General features: G+C 42.0%; 1 protein-coding gene across 5 annotated transcripts; it reads right to left on the bottom strand.

Moving 5' to 3' along the window:
• Window positions 1-3,511: 3,511 nt before the first annotated feature.
• On the bottom strand, window positions 3,512-17,523 carry MTRES1 (mitochondrial transcription rescue factor 1). Of its 5 annotated transcripts, none has more exons than XM_063097884.1 (6): window positions 17,441-17,523; window positions 12,734-12,815; window positions 9,855-10,009; window positions 9,528-9,752; window positions 7,905-7,977; window positions 3,512-3,794 (listed from the first exon to the last, which is right to left on the bottom strand). In XM_063097884.1, exons 3-6 carry the CDS (start codon window positions 9,995-9,997, stop codon window positions 3,615-3,617), a joined length of 621 nt encoding a protein of 206 aa, XP_062953954.1. In that variant the 5' UTR covers window positions 9,998-10,009; window positions 12,734-12,815; window positions 17,441-17,523; the 3' UTR covers window positions 3,512-3,614. The 5 variants fall into 5 exon arrangements, with proteins under 5 accessions (XP_062953954.1, XP_062953951.1, XP_062953950.1 ...); XM_063097881.1 differs by adding an exon at window positions 14,129-14,290 and having other exon boundaries at window positions 9,528-10,009; window positions 17,441-17,482; XM_063097880.1 differs by having other exon boundaries at window positions 9,528-10,009.
• Window positions 17,524-23,888: the final 6,365 nt, after the last annotated feature.

Here is a 23,888-nt window from a genome sequence, read left to right as displayed (position 1 = left end):
CAAAAAGGGGCCAGCAAGAATGTCTTTGAGAGGAACAGTAAAGTGGGGCATCCAATTTCAGAGCCCTCTGGGAAATTCCAAGCAGTAGATCGGGTGGTAGCAGCTACCAAAAGGCAGAAGTGGCAGGCTGTGATTTGTGTGTATAAGAAAGGGGAGCCTATGAAGAGTGTATGTTAAAAATAATCTCTAGGGCTGTCTGGTTAGCTCAGTTGGTTAGAATGCAGCCTTGTAACACCAAGGTTGCAGGTTCAGATCCCGTACTGGCCAGCTGCCAAAAAAAAGAATACTCTCTTCACACCTATGTTACACTGGCAAAAATTAGAAAGCTGGATGATGCCAGGGGCCAAGTGAGATGGTGGGTCTCCAGGCACTTCGGTGTGGTGCTTAGGGGAAAGGCAGCAGGTGCAGCCATTCTCTGAGTATGCAAGCACTACACAATGTGTGCAGAGGGAGCTGAGTATGGTCTGGGACAGTGTCACTGCAAGAGTGGGAAGGCAAAATTTGGTGGATGCACTCTGCTATTCGTTATGTAGTGGATTACATGTACCTATGTACCACGGATGGATCTAATAGCCATTCTGAGTGAAAGATGTGAGATACAAGATGAAATATATAATAATGCCATTTGTGAAATTTAAAATATACCCAGAACAGCAAGACACATTGTACAAGAATGCATACAAAATAAAAAGATACACATTAAACACAGAATGACTGGCAAAGTAGGGGAGGAGGAGACGTGAAAATACATACCAACAATAAAGGAAAAAAGTAACTCAAAAGAACTTGGAGGGTGGACATGGGTACCAGGGTGTTTCCTAACAGAAAAACTCTCATAGGGGTGGGTCCCCACTGCACCCAGTGGTGTGTTGCTAAATGTTTCATAACTGCTTCTCCTTTTTTTTTTTTTGTCTTTTTCGTGACCGGCACTCAGCCAGTGAGTGCACCGGCCATTCCTATATAGGATCCAAACCCGCAGCGGGAGCGTCGCTGCGCTCCCAGCACCGCACTCTCCCGAGTGCGCCACGGGCTCGGCCTCATAACTGCTTCTCCAAAGGGAAAAAATAAATCTTGATTTGTAGTGTTTGCTGATTTCCAAGGTAAAAATACTCCCATGGCTGATTTCAAGCTTATCTATGACTGGACCAAAGCAGAGTTTGGGAGACGCACACATTCTACGCTCCTGAGCCTGCTCACGTGAGTTTATCATGTCCTTCACTACTCCCTTGAGATCTTCAGGAAGTTGTTGACGGATAATTCTCTGGTGTTTTTTTTTTTTTTGGCTGCTGGCCGGTACAGGGATGACAATAACTTTTTGACAGTCAAAATATATATGACCAAGATAAGAGAGAACTTTAGTAGAGTGTTATTTTGCTTTCCTGATACATACTGCGCATCCTTTAAGATTTGTGGAAATATACCACCCCAACCAAAATCTATTTTCTTCTAGTTTCTTGAAAAATAGTAGTTGTTTCTGTCTCCCCAACTATTATTGCCCAAATAAACCATGATTTAAGAATCATCCCCCAAAGTCTACTCCCCCCCGCAAATACTAAAAAGATAATCAAACTATTGCCTACTCATTTATGTAATTTTTCAGATAAGCTAGTAAATGCTATTTGGCAGGGAAATGCAATTAGCATCGTTTCCTAGAGGAAAGAGATTTCATTTAAAAGGATTACCATTATTAGTAAAAGGGCTGGATAGGCCTCTTCCAAAATAGTCCTAACTTTAAATCATTCATCCTTTAAAAACTGCAAACATATACTAGATGCATTTTCAGACTTTCCTGGGAAAGCAAGAACTGTATATTTAAAACAAAAACAATTCTTCCTTGTCATTCTATGAGAAGAGGGTTTCTCAGCCTGAGCACTAGTAACATTCTGAGTCAGATAATTCTTCGCGGAGGGGACTGTACTGTACATTGTAGGACATTCAGTATCATCGCTGGTCGCTACCCACTTGCTGCCCATAGTACCCCCTCAGTCATAACATCAAAAATACCTCTAGACATTGCCAAATATCCCCAGGGGGACAAAGTCACTCCCTGTTAAGAACCACAGCGTTAGAGTATAGGCAGCTCTCCGTATTCACAGGTTTCACATCCATGAATTCAACCAACTGAGGATGGATGCCTCTCACCATCCACAACTTCTTAGGCTTTCTAATCCCTTTCCAAAGAAAAGTGGAGAGATAGAGGGAAGGGGGATGGATAAAGGGGACAGGGAGAAGAAAATGAGAAAAAGAATGGACATATAATCTAAATCTTAATTCATAACTCACTGATGACTCAATAAAGCCAAATTAACAAATGGTAAGATAGAAAAACTCCCTGTTACACTGCACAGTATATATTTCTTCCCGAGAATTTAAGCTTTCAAATAATGATTTTCCTACGTCTTCTTCTGAAAAATGAGCTGGTGAAAGACTTCCAGACTCATGGGCCCAAACATCCCACTGCTTTGGGCTACAGAAGTTTCCCTGCATCTTCAGTTAATTCTGAATTCTCAGAAATTCTTGGAGGGAAAATAAAAGAGCCCAGACCCAGCCAGTCTTTTTGACATGACACAATCTAATGATTCTCCCTAGTGGAGCTGACCCGTCCACGTGCTAGGAAAAGCTCCTGGGAATCTACAGAACAACTTATTTATGCAGATGAACTTTTCTTTGATGATGTGTATCATGTGTGTTCCCCCTCCCTCCATACTACTATATTTTTTTAGGCTTTGTCCCTTTCATAAAACTTTCTTGAGTATTAGAATATTTAGTCTGTTTATTTTCTTCATTGATAAAATCTGTGTATTTCCTACTTTCACCTGAAAATTAAACCCTCAGCTTATTATCCTAACCCAGGGGTCATCAACTTTTTCTGTAATGGGTCTGATAGTAAATATCTTAGGCTTTGTGGGCCACATAAAGTCTCTGTTGTATATTCTTTTTCTGAACAACTCTTTAAAAATGTAAAAACCATTCTTAGCCTGAGTGCCATATAAAAACAAGCCTCTGCTCTCTGTTGGCCCTAGTTTATCAACCTCTGCCCTAAACAATTTCAAATGGGCTCTAACTAGCCCATTTGGAATCAGTTGGAACAACTTTACTCATCCAGACTTATAAAGACAAACTGAAGGGAACTAAGGCCAACATGTTAGTAATTCAGAAGGGAAGGTGGAGAAAGGGCTCTCCTAATGCTTCTCCCCCATCAATCTGAAGGGTGACCTTGACTTCGCTTCGTTTTACCTTAAGAAGTGCAACCTGGGGAAGCTGGCCCAGGGACAGGGAATAATTTTAAATAAAAACACTAAGAAACAAGGCTAGTTTATTTTACAGTGACTTGTGAGGTAGTTACTGTGGGAAACAGCAGGCAAGTCATTATGACTCTCTCTGGGCTTATTCAGCACACACCCTACTCTGCGTAAAAGGACTCACACTGACAAGGTCAAAAGGACCAAATCCAGGCTGTGAGAGGTGTCTTCGGATATGGATCCCAATTTCCACAAAATAGCTCAGCAGATTCCACAAATGGTAAGATAACTTTATTTTAATAAAAAGTTCCTTTTAAGTTGGCCCCTTCCCTCACCACTAGAAAGCAGCTTTATCATTAAAAAGAAATCCATTTATTTAGACATACTCTTCTTAGGCAACTTTAACTTCTTCCACCGACGTAACACCACTCTATATTTTTCGCTTTCAGTCTTCTCTTCAAACACTTTTTTCAGGAGAATCCGCATCACTGTTTCTGTTTCTGCTTCTTTATCCTCTCCGATGAGAAGATCCAATATATCTCCCACTTTCACCTGAAAATTAAAAGAAAATGGAGCCTTTATCACACTTTGGGAAACCCAGGCCAATGCAAACATCCTTGTTTGAGTTTTCATCAGGTGATCATCACCCAAAGTAGGGGCAGGTGAGAAAAGGCCCTGGCTATTCTGTAACTGTCACTTATCTCTACTGCCTTGGTGTGAAAGGGCCTCACTGGGAGGATGCCTTGGACTCAGGGCTCAATCCTGGCTAGGGTGCTTCCTTCAGACCAAGACAACTGGCTGCCTGTGGACGGCCCTCTGTGGGGTTGCAAAAATATTCACATCTGTTGGGTGATCTAAGGAATACTTGAATGGACACATTTATTTTGGTAACACTGGCAAAAAAACAAAGAAAGTGGAGCACAGTCTTAGAGAGTATATGCACTGTAGTTACTCCATGCACTGAGAAGAAAATTTCCAGTGCAACGCTTTTCACTGACTTCAACCGAGATGAGCTACATAAATGGGGATGGGGCAGTTTGTTGCAAATTAGTCACTGTGGAACAATGGTCAGCTGTATAAAAATAGAAATAAAGAAATTGCTTTTCTAGTGCTGGCTGGCCCCAGTGATGCCACATAATCAAGAACAGAGACAAGCCTCAAGAAAAGAAGAGAGAGTTGGATGCTGATTCCAAGGATTATAAAAGGGCTGAGGGCAAACCCATTTTTGCCCAGAAGGGAGCTTTGGGTTGAGCTGGTGCACAACATGCCCTGGGGACTCAGGTCTGTGCTGAGGGTGTGGACAGCCCAAGACAGATATCTGGTCTGGGCAGCTCAGGATCTTGGAGGCTCTGCCCAGAGACTCAAGAAGGGGCTAAACAGACCCAGGTGCCATATGCTGCTGCTTCTGCTCAAACACAAGCCAGGGATGACTGGGGCCATCTGAGACCCCTGACCACTGCTTCCATTGGTGGGGTGGCGACAGGCAGGGGGAACCCTGCGTGTGGGCCACCGACTCCACATGACCATTTAAAAGCCTGCTGGAGGGCTTCTGTTTAAGAGGCATGGTGTCAAGTGCTGACTTTTCCCTTATTTTCTAATTAATGTTCTCTGAGGTAGACATAACATCCGACTCTTGAAACATTTGTACCTCTCCGGGGCAAACTGGTATCTGTTCCTCAACCCACTCAAGTCCCTGCAGGCCCAAAATTGTCTACAACATGGGTGCCACAACACTACACTGGTCAATCTAGGAAGCCTAGAGCAACTAGATACAAAATTCATGCAGGGATATATTTTCAACCATAACTTCCTCCTGTCTGGGTTGAGAAGCAGAAAGGCTCACACCACAGCTAGGCATCAAGACTGCTTCTCCCTTTAAGTTTGAAGGATGAGCCGACCAGGCATTATCTGGGGGGTCCTGCTCTCCTGTAGTTCTTCTAGGTTCAAATGAAAAAATGACCACCTCAGCCTGTTAGAACACTCAATACAAGATTTAGGAACTATACCTTTTCTGACATTACTTTATTTCATTAAAATTCATTTTCAATAAATAATATATGCATGTGATACAAAATTTAGAAGATACAAAAAGTATACAAAGAAAAGGCATCTGTGGGCTGGCCAATTAGCTCAGTTGGTTAGAGCGTGGTGCTGATAACACCAAGGTCCAGAGTTTAATCCTTGTACCAGCCAGCTGGGAAAAGAAAAGAAAAAAAAGAAAAGACATCCTTTCATAGATATACTGTGCATGATGTCTGCCCCTCAGAAGCAGAGCAGGCTAGTGTGTAGCTGAAGATTCAATCCCTCTGGGGGCTTCTTTTTAGGACAGAGAACAGGAAAGGACTGTTTCTCCTTTACTCAGCTGATCCTGGGAAGAAATTAGTTTAGGAAAGCTTCAGTCCCCATACTTGGACTTCACATACCCACTGTTTTAAGTCAACAGTTACCCAGCACTTATTACTCTGGGGCCCATCTGGTTTGCAGCTTGCAGAAAAGCTTTGCTCAGCTGCAGCAGCCATGGTTAGAGCTGCAACATCAGACAAGCGCCCAACCCTTTAGGGCCAGCAGCCAGGCACAGGCTCCACAGAGTGGGCCTTTGGAGTGCCAAGGAAGTGGAGGAGTTCTTTATTCCTCTCCAAGGCCCTGTCCTTTAGCAGACACAAAGCAAAGCTGGCTGGGATTAGGGGCTGTTCCAGATATCTACATTTCAAATCTCCCCTTAGCTGCAGTTTCTATGGCTACCAGGTTTCCTAGTAACAAGGCAGCTGAGTGTTAATACTGGCCCCTTCCTTTGCTGACCCTCAGGAGAAATCTGGAAGTCAGCCGAGACAACAGAATACCCTAGGCAGAAAGAAGCAGCAGCAATTAGGATTTAGTTAATATCTCAAAGCAGGTAGAGAAAAGTAGGCTGTAGATTTTGTAAAAGAGTCCCCAGCGCAGAGGAGGGGTGTTCAGGGAGTAATCATTCTTTACTCCAAGAACGGGTCTTGTCTCCTGCAGCCAAAGAGAAGGGGCTGGGCTATGAGCACCTAACAGCCTGCTGGAGCATCTGGAGCACCTAACAGCCTGCTGCCCGCTGAGCAACGGCTGGCATGCTGCAGTCTGAACCTGCAGGCTCAGTGCTGTCAGAGGGACTTTGGGCCCGTACAACTTGGAGGCTGAGACAAGCATGGGGAGTTTCTCCTCTTTCTGTCCATGTAGCTGTAAGAACCAGCATGATCCCAGACAACAAGTCCTGAAAGAAACCTCTGTGCTCAACCAGACACACAGCTGACAGCCTCACCATCCCACGTCCTAGGCAGCAGGATGTAGCTCAGATCCTCCAACCCCAGTGCGGGGGGGGGGGGGCGGTGAAATATGAAAGAAGATGAAATAAAAACAACCTCCAAAAGTGTGTCTAACTTCTCTGGAACATTTGTCCCCTGGACACGGAGTAAGAGCTGAATCATGTCTTGTAATACCTTTTATATCTTGTGTCTTCCAAACTTTTTAAGGGTCTCTGTCTTACAACTTTTTTGTTGTTTTGTTAACTTTTACTATTAGTATTGTTTTTTCAGATTGTGAAAGTGATACATACTCATAGTAAAAATTTCAGAAAATAAAAAGCACTAAGAGAATATAACCCATAATGCCTCACTTAAGGATAAATACTGGTTAATAGTACTGTTTTAATTTCAGATGTATACAAGGGTACTTCAAAATGTTCATGGAAAAATTGAATTAAAAGATAATACAAGGGCTGGCTGGTTAGCTCAGTTAGTTAGAGCATGGTGCTGATAACACCAAGGTCCAGGGTTCAACCCCTGTACCAGCCAGCTGCAAAAAAAGAAAAAAACCAATACTACAAATCCTTCTATCAACTTTTTGAAGACTCCTAGTATAAGTAATTTTTTTTTTTTTTTTTTTGTCTTTTTGTGACCGGCCGCGCTGCGCTCAGCCAGTGAGCAGCGCACCGGCCATCCTTATATAGGATCCGAACCCGCGGGCGGGAGCACTGCTGCGCTCCCAGCGCCGCACTCTCCCAAGTGCGCCACGAGGTCGGCCCATAAGTAATTTATTTTTACAAAAATACATATTAACAGAATTTTTATATATATGATTCATTGTTACAAAAGTGGATACTGGAAATACAATTTCTTGTAACTGACTGCTTTCACTTAACAATAGTATAGATATGGACCTTTCAGAAAATATAGAACATCCTTTTTAACAGTGGCCTTGCACATAGAGTAGTACATCCATCAGGTGCTCAGTGGGCACTGCTGAACTGAACAGAATTACATATCCACTTAGATAACACTGGGCAAAAGAACACCTCTATGTGGATCAAATGTTTCTTTGTAATGTAATTATTATGATTTGATGGGGGCATATGTTAATACCCTAGAAGTTTAATTAATGAATTTTTGCCTGTCCCAATAGTGGCTTATCCTAAACTTTTAGAGAAAAAGGGGAAGCTTCATCACAAGGTGATTAAGGCTACAGAAGAGAAAGTGGCCTGTGTGACTGAAGCATGCTGGTGGTTCCATCAGCTTGACCAGGACCACAGATGACCTCAGAGAATGTAAGGAGCCTGAGGGGAAATCTGGAGCAGCATTAATTGGGTACTGGCAAAGCAGCATACAAAAATACCTGGCTGTCATTACAGGTTTAATATCTCACCGTTCTGCTTTTCTTCCATAATTTTTCCTCATTCAGCCTGAGTTCACCTTTGTAGAATGCATCTTCCACTTTGCTATTTAAAAAGAAGACAAAATGCTTTAAAATACAGAAATATATTCAAAACAATTATACCAGTTTGGAAAAAAAAACACCTGCCATTAATGTTTATTCTAATAGTGACTCCCCACAAAAATCTCCATTTTGGTTGCTGGCAAAGTGAAAGTCAGCTGCTCCTCTATATGTCTAAAACAGGGAGACCAAAGGGCATTTCTAAATAGATGCTGAACTGCTGCAAAGATTTGCTAGTGCTGTTGGGCAATTTATTAGATGGGGCTTTAAGAGAGATGTTAGCAGGCATATCACACTCCATTCAGGACAGGGGCCTGGAGGGCTCCACCTGTCTCCCAATGCAGCTACTGCAAGGCCAGGCTGTAGCTATGGCAATTCACAACAGCCAAAGTGAGTACATTTCCTTCCCCTCAGATACCTGTTCTGTACTCTGAGAGAAAAACAAGTCATAATATATATGGTGAGGCCATTAAGAAACCCTCTGCCAGTATGCAATGAGGATGGGGAAATCCCAATCCAACAGCTGCTGATCTTTCTGAATTTAAATCATTGGGGCAACCAGACCAGGGGAGCATGCAGACATATATCAGTGTTTTTTCCTTTTGATAATCTGACTCCAGGTGATTGACATTTGGGATTTGGCTTAGCAATAGCACCAGCTACTGTTCTGTTCTGGGAGAGGAGAAGCCCCCTTATGAGTTTGCCAGATTTTGGAGAACATTCAACAAATCCTGATCAGGATTCTAAGATGGAGCACGTGGGCTCAGAGTCATCTTTATGAGTCTCTTAAGCTTCATGGATTAAAAAATTAAACTATGCCATTAAAGTAGGTTATAAAGGTACAAATTACACAAGGAAATCTTTCTGAATTTATTCATAACACAATTCTTACCTTGTATGCAATATGCACACAATCAATGATTGCTAAAGGAGGAAATGAACAATGAGGGTCATTATTCTTACAGCTAGCATATATTGAGTATCTATGTGCTAGGCACTGTTACAAGTACTTTAGATAGATACTAATTTAATCCTAGCAACCATCCTCTAAAGTAGGTTCTATTATCCCCATTTTATAGATGAGGGAACTGAGACATAGTTACTTGCCCAAGGTCACACAAAGAACCAGGACTGAAACCCCAGTAGCCTGGCTCCAGAGCCTCCATTCTTAACCACCACCTTATAGTCTCCTTCTGTTGATTCTAAGAAGCACCTTCTTACAATGTAGCCTTTATGAAATCCAGGTACATTTTATGTTTGCTATATACATCTAATATGGTAATTCCTTTTCTCCTCAAGAAGCTGTTACTAAATCAATGATTCATCTTACAGTCAGTTGTGTCTTATCATCAAGTAAATATGTCACAATGGAATTTGAAGGCAGTCACTTGACTTCTTTGGGAATCAGTTTTCAATAATTGAAACATGTTACCTATGAGATCCTTTCATATCTGGTTATTTTTCACCATGATATGGACTGAGTGACTGGTATTATGCTGCATTAAAATAATAAGATTACAAGTGAGTTTATAATAAAATGCACATCATACTCACTTTCTCCCAATATCTAGGCCTGTCTTCAGGATAACATCGTACCGAAAAGACTGCACTACTTTTTCCAGATCTTTATAGTCTTTGACCACATTGGGGTCACCCTCAGGCTCCTCTTCTTGCTCACTTATCTCGTTATGATCATCCTCTTCATCAGAGTCCTCTTCGTCTTCTACTTTTTGCAGAATCTTTTTAGTGTAATTTTTAGAGCTTATATTACTTTTGAGTCTAATGGAAAATGGAAAAATATATTTTGGAGATATTAAAAGCGTAGGAAGTCTCAGCATGAAAATATTATGAAAAAGTGTTTTATAATTTGATGCATTTAACTTGATACTGGAAAAACAAAAGTATCGATTCCAGGAAGCACAGAGTTTGTGTGAAGGTGTCCCTCGAAGCACACCCCAGAGTCCAATCCAGGAATCTGGCTTTCTTAAAACAGTGGTGAGCAATCTGACACTAGTCATAGCCATGGCGCATGTAACCTGAAACAGACGATAATTCAGATGTATTTCACAAGCGTGATGTCATGGCATTCTTACAGCATAAACTATACACATCATGAACACTTTACATCTAGTGCTATCTTATGCTCTACAAAAGGCTGCATCAGTCTTTACCTACCGCAGGTCACACACCAATGGTGAGCCTTCTAGCTTCAATGAATGTGCTGAGCTCATAGAGTTGTCCTGAGGGCCCGACAAGAAAATAACAGTATGTGTGAAATCACTGGTTCTATCCTTCTTTCTCAGTTCCCAATAGCTTTGGGAACTGATTGCTACTGAAAAAAAATTTTTTTTTTTTTTTCCTTTTTTTTTTTTTTTTTTTCGTGACCGGCACTCAGCCAGTGAGTGCACCGGCCATTCCTATATAGGATCCGAACCCGCGGCCGCTGGGAGCGTCGCCGCGCTCCCAGCGCCGCACCCTCCCGAGTGCGCCACAGGCTCGACCCTACTGAAAAAATTTTAACAATAGTTTTCAATTACTTGTTTAAAAAGAAAAGAAAATCTGGAGAGAAAGACTGTTTACCGACATACGTTACAACCTTACAATATTGACTTTGCCAAGAAAGGACACCAGATCATGACTTCATAAAACCCAGACTGACCCTTTAAATTTTATTTCAACCTCCAGCTCCAGCAAATTAGAACTAGGAATGAGCAAACTGGACAGATCTGCATTTTACCTCCATTTACATCTCCTTCCCACTGTTTAACAGAGGCATTAGCTAGCAGAGAAGGAAGGGGCCTGGAGACCACAAACTAGGTAATCATTTCCTGAGGCACTGTGGTGCTGACATGCCAGAGTCCACCTCATGGTGGACTACATTTTATTTTGCTAAGAAAGGATATTTTTTTCTTCCTTGCCACTATTACTACCATAATTTCTTAAGAGAAAGGAGATACCAATGCCAAAAGAGTAGGAAGAACATAATCTCAAAATTGAACTTCTTTAAATTGAATAAATTTAGCATTATAAGAAACCAAATATTGTCATTTTCTTTTTTTCCCCACTGTGGACTGGGAAACTTTATCACAGATTGGCACAGGTCTGTGGTCCAGTGCTGTGAACCAGCAGTATATTTGAATATCAGGAACATTAAAATATTCTGATAATATATAATTATTTTCACTCTAGAACATTTGAATAAATATAAAGAAAATTCAAACCACCCGTAATCTACTCTATGATAACCACTGTTAACATTTTGGCATAAAGGGTTCAGAACCCTATACTGGCCAAACCCACAAAAAAACAAAAAATATTCTGGCACAGATCCTTCACACTGTAAAATTTTAAGAAATATAATTCACTCACAAGCAGAGCCTCTCATACCTTCCTAACTACCCAAAATATACAGGAAGATTAGCTCTAAGTGCCAAAAGCTCTCTATAATCAGCCTCAGGAAGTCTGTGTTGATCCCAAATTCTAGAACCATTATTGAAATTTTTACTTTTTAAGAATTAGAATTGGAGAGTATAGAAAGTATCACAGTGTATCACATACAGCAAGAGTAAATACTGCTTCATGAAACTTGTTACAATTACAAACACACACACTGGGTCATCATGTAAAATGTGTTTCCTCAAATAAAAAATTTGAGGGCCGGCCTGTGGCTCACTCGGGAGAGTGTGGTGCTGATAACACCAAGGCCACAGGTTCGGATCCCATATAGGGATGGCCGGTTAGCTCACTTGGGAGAGCGTGGTGCTGACAACACCATGTCAAGAGTTAAGATCCCCTTACCGGTCATCTTTAAAAAAAAAAAAATTTTGAAAACACTGGTCTAAGGGACTTCAGCAAATTATTTTTTGCTATCAGCTATGATGCCAAAGGTTATATGTAGGCCCTGAAGCCCAAGACATGGCTGTATGTTCCACCCTAAATTAACAATACTCCTCTCCCAGAGCCATATGTGTCTGCAGAGATGAAAAGGGCAGCTTATCAGGGATGACTTTGTGCAGGTCATTTTGTAGATGAGTACAAATGAGACTCAGAGCAGGGCTGGCCAGCTAGGTCAGTTGGTAGAGCAGGGTGCTGACAACATGAAGGTCAAGGGTTCAAATCCCTGTACCAGCCAGTAAATGACAGGGCCGGGATTCCAATGCCAAGTCTTGAGAAACATTAAGAATACTCATTGTTTTACCTTGGGTCAGGCACTGCTCTACACATAGTTAATCATTTGTTCCTTCCGACAGCCCATCTCAGTTACAGGGTCACACAGATACAAAGTGGATTCAAACTCAGGCACTCTGGTGCTGAATCTAGGCTTGTTACTACTATGCGGAACTGCCCACTAGTCTTCTGACTCTAAATCCAGGGCTCTTTCTGCCACACCATGGCATTTATTTTCTCATTTTCTCTTGAACAAAATCTAACTTTCACCTACTACAATACCAGACAGAATGGATAGTTTCAGGGGTACAGGAGTGGGAGCAACTGTCACCTCAATTAGAAGAAATCCTAAGAGGAAAGCCCCTGGAGGAGGGAAGTACCCACGGCTAGGGGTAGGAAGTCCTGTCAGTCCATGGGTGCCCATATTCCCCATCCAAAAGACCTAGCTTTATACCACACTGTTGTTTTTTGTGATTTTTTTGGGAGGAATGTCTGGATATTATCTTGCTATCTGCACACATCACAGATAGAGTTATATTTACCTACACTACAAAACTTTTACTAGCAGAAAGTAACTTAAAAATCACACTCACAGGGCTGACCGGTTAGCTCAGCTGGTTAAAGTGTTGTGCTGATAACCGCAAAGTCCAAGGATCGATCCTTACTACAAGCCAGCTATCAAAAACAAAACATAAAAAATAAAAATCACAGTCACATATAAATACAATCAACATAGCAAAATGTCAAGTCAAGAATCACCTTTGTGTTTATTAGCTATTCACTCCCTCTTTGTGATCTGCTTCACTTTCCAGCAGGCAAATACTGGCAAATGCTAGAAATTTATATACAATTTATGAAAAGCATAAAATTGAGAAAACACATTAACCTAATTTTTGCTAGAGATGACAACCATTTGTAGATATTAGCAGTGGACACACAATGTCACAGGGGAGGAGTCTGAGAACCCAGGTTCTGCCTCAGAACTTTGAAACAGGCCAGGGGAGCCCAGAGTTGGGAGTGGGGGTGCCAAAGGCGTGGGCTAAGCAGGCCCCCAGCTCCTCTTCAACCAGAGCAGCACTGGTGAATAATGGATTCCTTATATTTCATTTGGCGGGGGTGGGATGGAGGAAGGACTATACTACTGAGAAGGTTTCTGTCCTTTTGGCATGGCCACTTCCTCTTCCAGATTCCACATAAGCCCCACCCTCCACCAACCCCTGCACCACACGCCCTTTTCCAGACTCCGGTCAAACCATTGCTATATGTCTTTTGTTACTTTCTAATTAGTTCATGTGGACTGTTCTTATCTTCCAAACTCTAAGGGTAGCGACAAGGGAGGGACTGTACCCTATTCTTCACTCCCATCCCCAATACGATCAAAACATACAAAAACTATGAATAACTGCAGATTCACTCTCTAGGAGTGAAATAAGCATCTTACCCTTGACTATGTCCACCTCCACACTCATTCATTTGTCCACATATGTCAAGTGCCTAGCTAGACCTAGGTATAAAACACACAGTCATTTTCCTCAAGAAACTGCCATTAAAGTGGTTGTGGGCAAGTAAACTGGCTGTCAGAGAACACAAGTAAAAGCAGGTCCAGAGGAGGCTAGAGACCAGAGCAGGGAAGCCTCAGGAGATCTCTGATAGCAAAAGCAGGCTGAGACTGAGCTATGGGGAAACAGCAAGTTACAGCAGCAACTTTTTCACCTGCTAGCATACTGTTATTTCTCTCATTCAAAAATAAAGACAAACCTTTTCTTGTCTCCACTACTCCCAAGTTATTACCTCTTTTCCTTGCTCCTCAAAATGAAACTCCTCAAAAGGGTTGTCTATACTCTCAATTCCTCCTTCATTTTCTAAACCCAAAAGGTCATTTGTTAGTCCTCATCTTATTCGACTTCTCAACAGAACCTGAAAAAACTGATCACTTCCCTCGTCTTCACCTGGCTTCCAGAACACCCTGTTCTTGGTTTTCCTCCTACCTCACTGGCCTCTACTTCTTCTCCACTCCTTGGCTGCTCCCTTTCCTTCTCCCTGACATCTTAATGTTGGAGGCCCCAAGGTCCAATCTTCGGTCCTCTTCTCTTCTACATTCACTCCATCCACTTCAGCTCTTAAGTGTATCAGTCAGTTCTAACAAATGCCTATCAAGACACCAAACATTTCCATGGTTTTAAATACCACCTACGTTCTCTATGTTCCCCAACTTATATCCCCATTCCAGAACTTTCTCCCAAATTCCACACTTGTCTATCTGTGCAGAAAAGAGTTAACATAACAGGCCTGAGACTGCTATCCTTAGACAGGAAGGCCTGCAGACAGGCTGGCCCTTCGGCTGATGTCTGGGAACTTAGACGACTTCAGGAGGGTCCCCACCATTCCCAAAACTGAGTGGCTCACGGTGTCAAAACTGTACAAACAATGTGCTGTAGGATGAATTCCTGCTTCTTTCCAGGAGTCTAAAATTTTGTTATGTTCTATGTAGGGGGTGCCTATGTGACTATCCTCCAATAAAAACCCTGGGCACTGAGTCTCTTGTCAAATTATTCTTGACTTCTCTTTCCCTGATATCCATAATGTCAGGAAATCATGTTGGCTGTATCTTCAAAACATGTCCAGTTTCCACTGTAGACGGAAGAAAAAAAGTCCTCGGGGTTTCCATCTGATTGTGGCAGCCAAGATTGAATAGAGGAATACAGGGAGAAAAGACAGAGAGAGAATTTTTACAACTTGGGAAAACAGTGAAGAGCTTGTTTTCACTCCAGGGAAGAACCTGAAATTTGAGTTTACTTAAAAAATGTTGAGAAATATTCCCTTTTACCCTTGCCTACCTGATTATATCTTTAAAAGCTTAAAGGTTACACTAATTAAAAGCGAGCCGCATGGTTTTAAAATGAATTAAAATTAAAATGTTCAATTCACTTTTGTTTAAAGTGAATGAAACAAACAAAAATACATGTCCAGAGTCCGACTTCTCACCACTTTCACTGCAGCCTCAGATTCAGGCTACTGTCATCTAGCACCAGGGTTGGTACAAAGTCTCTGTTTGAGGGTGATTCGTATAGACAGTAGGCCTGTTGGCTCAATTGGTTAGAGCACAAGTTTTATAACACGAAGGTGAAAGGGTTTCAGATCCCCATACTGACCAGCCACCAAAAAACAACCCAAAAAACAAAAACACAACAATAAAAAGTAACATACCATGTCACTCCTTTCCTCAAAAGCAAAGTCCCTACCATGGTCTACAGGCTCTATGTGATCTGGCCTCCATTTCCTTTCTGACCTCATCTCCTGCCACTCTCACTTTTGCTCACTTAGTTCCAGCCATACTGGCCTTCCTCGCACTCTTCATACGCAACAGGCACATTTTGGGATAAGGATTTTTGTTCCAGCTGTGCCTAGAACACTCTTACCCCAGATATCTATATCGGTAGGTAACTCCCCACCTTCTCCAAGTCTTAACTCAAATATCACCTCAGTGAGGCTATCCATTCCAACTCTATTGATTTATTCCATCTTGTCCTCTGTCTCATACCACAGAGTGGGCAATTCATAAACTTCCCCCCCAAAAGAGATGTATTTCCTAAGTTCTGGAGGCTGGGAAGTCCAGGAGCACGGTGCCCGCATCTCCTCAGCTTCTGGTGAGAGTCTTCTTGCTGTCACATAACATAGCAGGAGGTGTCACACAGCAAGACAGAGCTAGCATGCTAGCTCAGGTCTCTCTTCCTCTTCTTATAAAGCCACCAGTCCCATCATGGGAGCCCCAACATGATGACTTTATCTAACCCTAATTAACTCCCACAGGCCCCCACCTCTTAATACCATTAAACTTCAACACAAATTTTATTTAGAGGGGTCATTCAAACCACAGCATCCACCCAATCCTCCTTACCCTGTTCCACGTTCCCTCCCATAGCACTTATCACCTGCTATCATATTATACAACCTATTAGGTATTTTTTGTTTGCCTATTTCCCCCACTAGAATACACACCACACAAGAGTAGGTATGTGGGCTGGTGGGTTAGCTCAGTTGGTTAGAGCACAGTGTTGTAACACCAAAGTCAAGGGTTTGGATCCCCATACAGGCCAGTGGCCAAAAAAACCCGACAACAAATAAAACAAAACCAAACAAAGAGTAGGAATCTTGATCGGTATTTTTCTCCTCTGATGAATCCCAAGAGCCCAGAGTAGTGCCTGGCACATGTTCTGTGCTTAATTAAAAACTTGTGGGATGAGGCCGATTAGCTCAGTTGGTCGGAGCATAGCCTCATAACACCAAGGTCGCGCGGTTCATATCCTGGTACATGCCAACGGCCAAAAGACAAAAACTTGTGGAATGAAAGTATATCAGGAGGACTGGTGCATGAGTATGAACCCAGAAAAGAACATACAAAGATGGGGTTGGACTGATAGACAAGAGGTTAGATCTCTGAGGGCCTTGCACATCAAAGTTTGGATCTAGGACTGGCCGATTAGCTCAGCTGGTTAGAGCGCAGCCTTAAAACACTGAGGTCACGGGTTCAGATCCCAGTAAGGGCCAGCCGCCAAAAACAAAACAAAAACAAAGTCTGGACCTGACCCAGATAGCATGGGAGCACCAGAAAGATCTTAAGTAGGGAAATGACCTGATAGGAGTGCATTTTCAAAGATCTCCTTGGCTGCGGGGTGGACACGGGTAAGCGAATGATCAGGGAAGGAAGCCCGTAGGAGATTTAGGGTGAGATCTTCAGAAGTATAAAATCTGTGAACTAACGGAAGACTAAGAAAAACAACGTCTGTTGTCCTTGACTTGTGTGACTCTGGGAACCGCCCCACGTTCCTGAGCCTGTTCACTGCTCCGTAAAGGGGAAAACCTGATGTAAATGCTCTGAGGTCTACTGCAACTAAAAAACCCTCCCTTCTGGAGACCTCAGGGACTAAAGGCTGAGATAGGGTCGGATTCCCCCGGCTCCCTTCCCACCCCTGCGGGCTGCACACCATCCCGGGTCCCCAAGGTCAAAGGAAACTGGACACTTATGTCCCCGGGCTACGTTTGGAGCCAGCAGTAGCGGCCGGGGCGGCCTGCCTCGCCCCGCCCGATTACTACAGCCCCTGGGCAGCCCCTGGGTAGCCCCCGGGCTCGCAGAGAGTCCCGAGGCTGGTCGGGCTTGGCGGCAGGCGGGAGACTAACGTGCAGGCCGGGCAGGAGCGTGGGCGGGGCAGAGGGGCCCTCCGCGCCCCTGCTTCACAAGTGCGCGCAACGAAGTAAGGAGCGCATACCGGGACGCAGCGCGCCGGCAGGGGCGCGCTTACCTGTACGTCAGGGCCGCCGGTCCCTCGCCGTGGCCGCCCCCAACTGCAGGCCCCCGGGCCACCCTGCCCCGCCCCTTCCGCCGGCGATGGCGCGGCGAGAGCGGGCAGGGCGGAGAGCGCGGGCACGGCGACGGCGACGCAGCGACCCCTGCTGGAAATCGCTCATCGGAGGACTGCACGGCGCGGGGCGCGGAGAAGCTCGCTCCAGGCTGGGCCCAGCAGGGAGGCCAGCGAGGCGTGGTTCCACGTGGCGGAAGAGAGCTTATCTCAATGCTGTGGTCCTTTCTCTGGCGTCACCAATTCCTGTGAACATCTCTGAGAGTTCAAGACGTTTAGACGTCTCCAGAAAAATGTACGCACACACCAGAACTTACAATATAAAGGAAGCTCAGACCATCTTTTCAAGAATAAATAGAAATCCACATGCATGTACCCCAGGGGGAAAGAAAAAGAATAAAGCGATGTATGGGGTCAACTGACTCACACCTGTTTGTCCAGTTTACCCGTCATACAGTAGGTGATTAGGTGGCAAAAAAATTTTTTGTATGAAAATACCACTTAGCAGTGGACTTGTAGAAACAGCGTTTTTGAGATGTAATAAGATTAACCAGACACTAAAGGAAGAACTTTCAGGGGACAACCTGTTTCATAACGTTTCATACATGTTCACGTTAAGGCTCATGGTGTAAGATCTGTGCACCGTGCACAAACCCCACACGTCGGGATGGCTCACCTCACAAAGACCATGAGACAGAGACCGATGCAATCAAGCAAGAGGAGTTTATTCCAGCATGCTGGGGTCACTCAGCATTCAAGACAAAAGTGACCCCGAGCCTTTAACACAAGAGCTTTTTATACAGTTTTTTTAGACAGACTTTCACAATAGGATGAGTTGTTTACTGTTTACAGGTTATCAGAGGTGACCTTTGGATTTATTGGTGGGCTTTAGTGTATTTCCCAATCGTTTATCTTCCAGGTGGCTTTTAGATAAGGAACTGGTCAGTCAGTTCCTGGAACCGGGTGGTGTTTTACTCCCTTCGTGGAATTTAATCTGTCTGGGCCTGCCTTACTTAAAATGACATTAGTTATGTTTTCTCGTTTTTAGCAAGCTTAAGTACAGAAGCAAATTAAGCATGTCCAAGTTATATTTTTTTCTACAATGGAAATACGTGCTCTGTTACATTGGAAACAGATTTTCTTTTTCTTGTTTTCAAAACGTCCTTCCTTAACCGTTCTACACAGCAGCTCTGTCGCTTTCGCTTTCATTCCACTGCTTCCTCGCCACTTCACAAAGTGGCTACTGGGTTGTATTTGTGCAATAAGAAACAGCAGTTACAAATTCTTTCAAGTGCTGCAATGATACAACTTCATATATTGTGTCCATTCAGTTTATACTGTTGACATTTTGGGGCGATACACAGTTGCACTTACTACTTTAAGTCATTTGTAAAATATTACAGATACATCAGTAACAAATCTGTCAGTAATGGGGTTAATCAGTATTATTTTACAAACGACAAAATCACTGTATAATTATGCGTGATTTTGAAAGAAGTTAAAAGAATACATCGGATCCCCTTACCGTCCAGCTGCAAAAATAAGTAAACAAATAAATAAAATAGTGATATTGGATTGCATAAATCAACTTGGTCACTGACCCTTAAAAAAAACCAAACATTTCATTAGACAAATCAAGTTAATTTTTAAAACGTAAGATGCTAACTAATTTTAAAAGCCACGGTGAAATTAACAAGTAGTGCATACAGTATACATGTGTGACAATTCTCTTCTCCCTGTTGGGCAGGAACCCCTGCTGTAGTGCACTATGGGAGCTGTAGTATTCACCGGCTTAGGTCGCCTGGTGGACTAAGATCCCATTTCAGTAAACAGGGTTGCGTTACTTCAGACTACACCACACCGAGGATTGAGCTCCCAGTTGAGCTTGTAAATATGGGCTCCAAATTTTAATTTGGTTCAAATATTTAATCTTACGTAAGGAAATTTGTAAACTAGAAAACGCTTTTGGCTGGGGCCAGGTAGATGAGTCTAAAGTTAACTTTTGGTGCAGGAGGAGCAGCCTCACTTTCTATACTCTGAACATTTTTATGGGTTGGATTTTATCATCTTATATTTTCTCTCACCATTTACTACTGTTTGTTTATTTAAGTGGAGAAAAATTACCTGGAAAAGAAATTTCCATTCCAGTTGCGCACCTTGCTTATCTCAAACCTCAGATTTAGCTAATCAGTAAAGATATTTTAAGAATAATCCATTATAAAGCCTCATCCCTCCACTGGTGCTCTGAATCCTGTCCCTTCTAATCTTCATAAAGAGGTTACTCTTTAGGTTTTCCTCTTTCCTGAATCATTCCTGACAGCACACAAAACAAGTTCTAGTTACTATATATGTATACATATACACACATATTTTCTATATCTGTATATTTTAACATGCAATACACATTTGAAATATGTATTATTTTTAAATTTTTATTTTTATTTTTTTACTTTTAAGAATTTAATAGAAATGATGTACTGATACTTTTCTCACTCCACTTTATTTTTGAGATTCATTCCAAGTTTACACATGCATTTGACTCCTTTATATAATTCATACATAAGTTGTTCCCAGTTTGTTTCTTCCTGAAGAACAATTAGGTTCTTTCAAACATTATGGCAATGGGCACTTACAGGGGTATCACTGTGGAAGTTTCTATAGAGTGTTTACTTAGAATGGGAATCTCTGGGACCTAGGATAAATGTCAAACTTCTTAGTTAGTTTTTTTTTTTTTTAACCAGTCTAGAAAATATACAATGGTATCTCATTGTGCTTTTAATTTGTGTTTCTCTGATTACTCATGAGGTTAAGCATCTTTTCATTTGTTTATTAGCAAATCTTGTCATTTGTTTATTAGCAAATGTCAGTTGTCCATTACTTTCTATTTTTATTGTTCTCTATTGAGTGGTGTAGTGGGTTGAGCCATGTACCCCCAAAAGATATGTTCAAGTCCATAGCCTGGCCAGTTAGTCTGATGATTAGAGTGGTATTATAACACAAAAGTCAAGGGTTTGGATTCCCATACTGGTCAGCCCCCCGGGGTGGAGGGGGTAGATGTTCAAGTTCTAACCGCATTACCTGTGAATGTGACCTTACTTGGAAATAGGGTCTTTGTGAATATAATCAAGTTAAGATGAGGTCCTAGCGGATTCAGGTAGTCCCCAAATCCATTAACTGGTGTCTTTATTTTAAAAAGGAGAGGGAGATTTAGAGACAGAGACACAGAAGACATGTAAACACAGAGAAGAAGGAGGCCATGTGGCAATGGAGGCAGAGACTGGAGTAACACAGCTATCATCTAAGAAATACTAAAAGTTGCTGGCAACCACCAGAAGACAGGAAGGCAGCATGGAACAGATTCTCCCTCAGAGCCTCCAGAAGGAACAAGTCCTGCCGACACCTTGATTTCAGTCTCTGGCCTCATGAACCATGAGAGAATAAATTTCTGCTGTTTTAAGACACCCAGTTTGTGCTAATTTGTCACAGCAGCCCCAAGAAACAGATACAGATGATTTCTCTTTCTTGTAAATTTGTAGGAGTTCATTACATGATCTGTGTTACAAGTCTGTGTTGATTATGATATTGCAAATACCTTCTGCCAGTTTGTGGCTGTCTTTTCACTTTATTTATGGTGTCTTTTGATGAAGAGAGCTTCTTATTTATTTATTTATTTATTTATTTATTTTTTAAAAAGATGACCAGTTAGGGGATCTTAACCCTTGACTTGGTGTTGTCAGCACCACACTCTCACAAGTGAGCTAACCAGCCATACCTATATGGGATCCGAACCCATGGCCTTGGTGTTACCAGCACCACACTCTCCCGAGTGAGCCACAGGCCGACCCTAGAGAGCTTCTTATTTTTAATGCAGTCACAGGGTACAGGACATGCTCCCTCAGAATATGGTACCTCAGAGGTTACTCCCTGACCTTCTCCAGACTTTCTGTCTGAGAGCTGTTCATAAAATAATTCTCTGACCTACCTCCTCTGAAAGTAGGTCATAAGACCCACATGTGACAGATGTCCTGCCCCATTCCCTGGGTGGAAGAAATATCATAGAGAAACAAAGAAAAAAGTCTGAAAAAACAGGTCTAGCTGAAGTTCTCCCACTCCCCCAGTTTATTATCATACACCTTTGTTTCCAATCATGTTTCTTCACAATATCCTCTTCTTTCATCAGACTTACCATATAAATAACATAGTTTTCCCTGAGTCTTTGGGTCTCCATTTCTGAAGGCTCCCATGTCATATAAAATTCATATTAAATACATTCGTTATGCTTTTCTCTTGTTATGCTATCTTTTGTTGCAGGTACCTCAGCCATGAACCTTGCAATGGGTGAGGAAAAGATATTACTTTTTCTCCTCTACAGTAATCAAATCTATCAATCTTACTAAATGGTTAATACTTTTTGATTTTTGTTTAAGAAATCTGTTCCAATCCTAAAGCCATGAAGGTGTTTTTATAAAATTTCTTCCAATAGTTTTAGAGTTTGATTTTTCATATTTAAGTCTTTATTCCATTTGGAACTTTTTTTTTTTTTTTTTTAATTTATGGGGCGAGGTCATTACCAAACCCAAGTCTGGCTGCCTGCCCTGTACGAAAACCCTGGCTTGGCTTGCTAAAATCTTGTTACCCCAGGGCATTCAACTCTTGGCTGAGGCTCACCAAAATCTTGTTACTGGTGACCTGAGGAAAGAAATTAGGCTCACCCATCTCTCCAGTAAACCTGAAGGAGGATGGCCAGACTAAAGCCATCTCAAAGACTAGGATTTACTGAGGGGTTTTTAAAGAGGAGATTGAGGGCACTAGCTGATAACTCACTTGGTTAGCACAGCCTTGTAACTACAAGGTCAAGGGTTCAGATCCCACACTGGCCAGGAGCCCAGAAAGAAAAGAAAAGAAAAAAAAAAATCCTAGAGAGGGGATTGAGAGAATGGAATGCCAGAAGTGAAAAGCAGGAGGGAGGGGGACATGGAAGGGGCCAGGTGCAAATTCTTGTCAAGGCTCTTTCTAGCTTCTCTTCTCATCCGTGATGTTGTCTTAGGGTCCTGCAGGATTTTGATTTGCCTCAGGGTGGAATCAGCATAGTTTTATTGATATCTTCCTTGGTTTCTCAGGGTCTGGATAGTACTTGTCCCGTGGCAAGTTTGCAACTCCAGGCTGACTGGAAAACAACTTTACATTGATATGAATAATGTCATTTTGCCCCATAACCAAGGTTCAAAATATCAAGTAACCATGGGAAAAGAGGAAACTCAGAGAAATGCATACTAAGAAAAAAAAGTGTCTTTTAAAGTTTTCCTACAGCCCAGGCAGTTTTATGTCCCAACATGACATCAGTCCTGCTCACCCCAACAAGGTGAAGATTCAATTTCAACTTTTTTTTTTATATAAGGATAACCAGTTATCTCAGCCTATTTTGTTGAAAAGGTGATATACTTCACCAGTGAGCTGAACGATCTCTTTCATGTGTCAAGATTTCATACATGTATGCGTCTGTTGCTGAGTTCTCTATGTTCCTTTGCCTTTATGCCAACACTATGCATCCTTAATACAACAGCTTGTGATAAGTTCTGATATTCGGTAGTATAATTCCCCATATTCCACTCCATTACTACTTTATTTCACTTCAATTTTAATCAGTGTTGGAAGAATCAATAGCTTTATAATCTTGAGTTTTCCAATCAGATGTACAAGATGTATGTCTCCTTTGTTTAGAGATTCTTTAATGTTTTCAATAATTTATAACTTTATTATAATTTTAAATATAAAGGTTTTGTATAACTTTTGTTAGCTTTATTCCTAGGTACCTTATATTTTTGTTGCTATCTCAAATTGTGTGTTTTAAAGTTATTTTATTATTTTGTTTTTTTTACCATCACAGGGACCCAAATCCTTGACCTTCGCGTTAAGGGCTGGCCAGTTAGCTCTGTTGGTTAGACCATGGTGTTATAACACCAAGGTCAAAGGTTTGGATCCCCATACAGTCCAGACACCCCAAGAAAAGTTTGCATTTTAAGAACTTTTAAATTGATGTATAACTTATATAAAGTGCACAAATCTTAACTGTAAGCTCAGTGACTTTGTACATATATTATCCCGATAGCTGTCATCCAGGTCAAGACAGAGAGCATTCCAACACACCAGAAGACTCTTTCATGCTCCCTCTCAGTTAACAATCTCCAAAGGTCACCACTATTCTGACCTCTATGACTATAAATTAGCTTTGTCTGTTTTTACAAAGTTATGTTTTCTAAATGCTTCTTGCTGTTGTACAGAAATGCAGTTGAGTTTCATGTATTAAACTCATATTCAGCTACCTTACTATGCTCTCATTAATTATAGGTTGGTGGGGCTTATTTTGTTCTGTTTTTTGTTTGTTTGTGTT

This window comes from Cynocephalus volans, chromosome 5 (genome assembly GCF_027409185.1).
Source record: "Cynocephalus volans isolate mCynVol1 chromosome 5, mCynVol1.pri, whole genome shotgun sequence".
Classification (NCBI taxonomy): Eukaryota; Metazoa; Chordata; class Mammalia; order Dermoptera; family Cynocephalidae; genus Cynocephalus; species Cynocephalus volans.
This window is presented reverse-complemented; position numbering and strand designations above follow the sequence as displayed.

Bases quoted from the DNA above. Each gene is read 5' to 3' on its own strand.
- MTRES1 (XM_063097880.1), bottom strand. From the start codon at position 9,997: ATGGCTATGACTAGTGTCAGATTGCTCACCACTGTTTTAAGAAAGCCA. The intron at 7,978-9,527 runs GTGAGTATGATG...CTTTTTAAATAG, and splicing joins GGCCTAGATATTGGGAGAAA to CAAAGTGGAAGATGCATTCT. The intron at 3,795-7,904 runs GTGAGATATTAA...TTTAATTTTCAG, and splicing joins TATGGAAGAAAAGCAGAACG to GTGAAAGTGGGAGATATATT.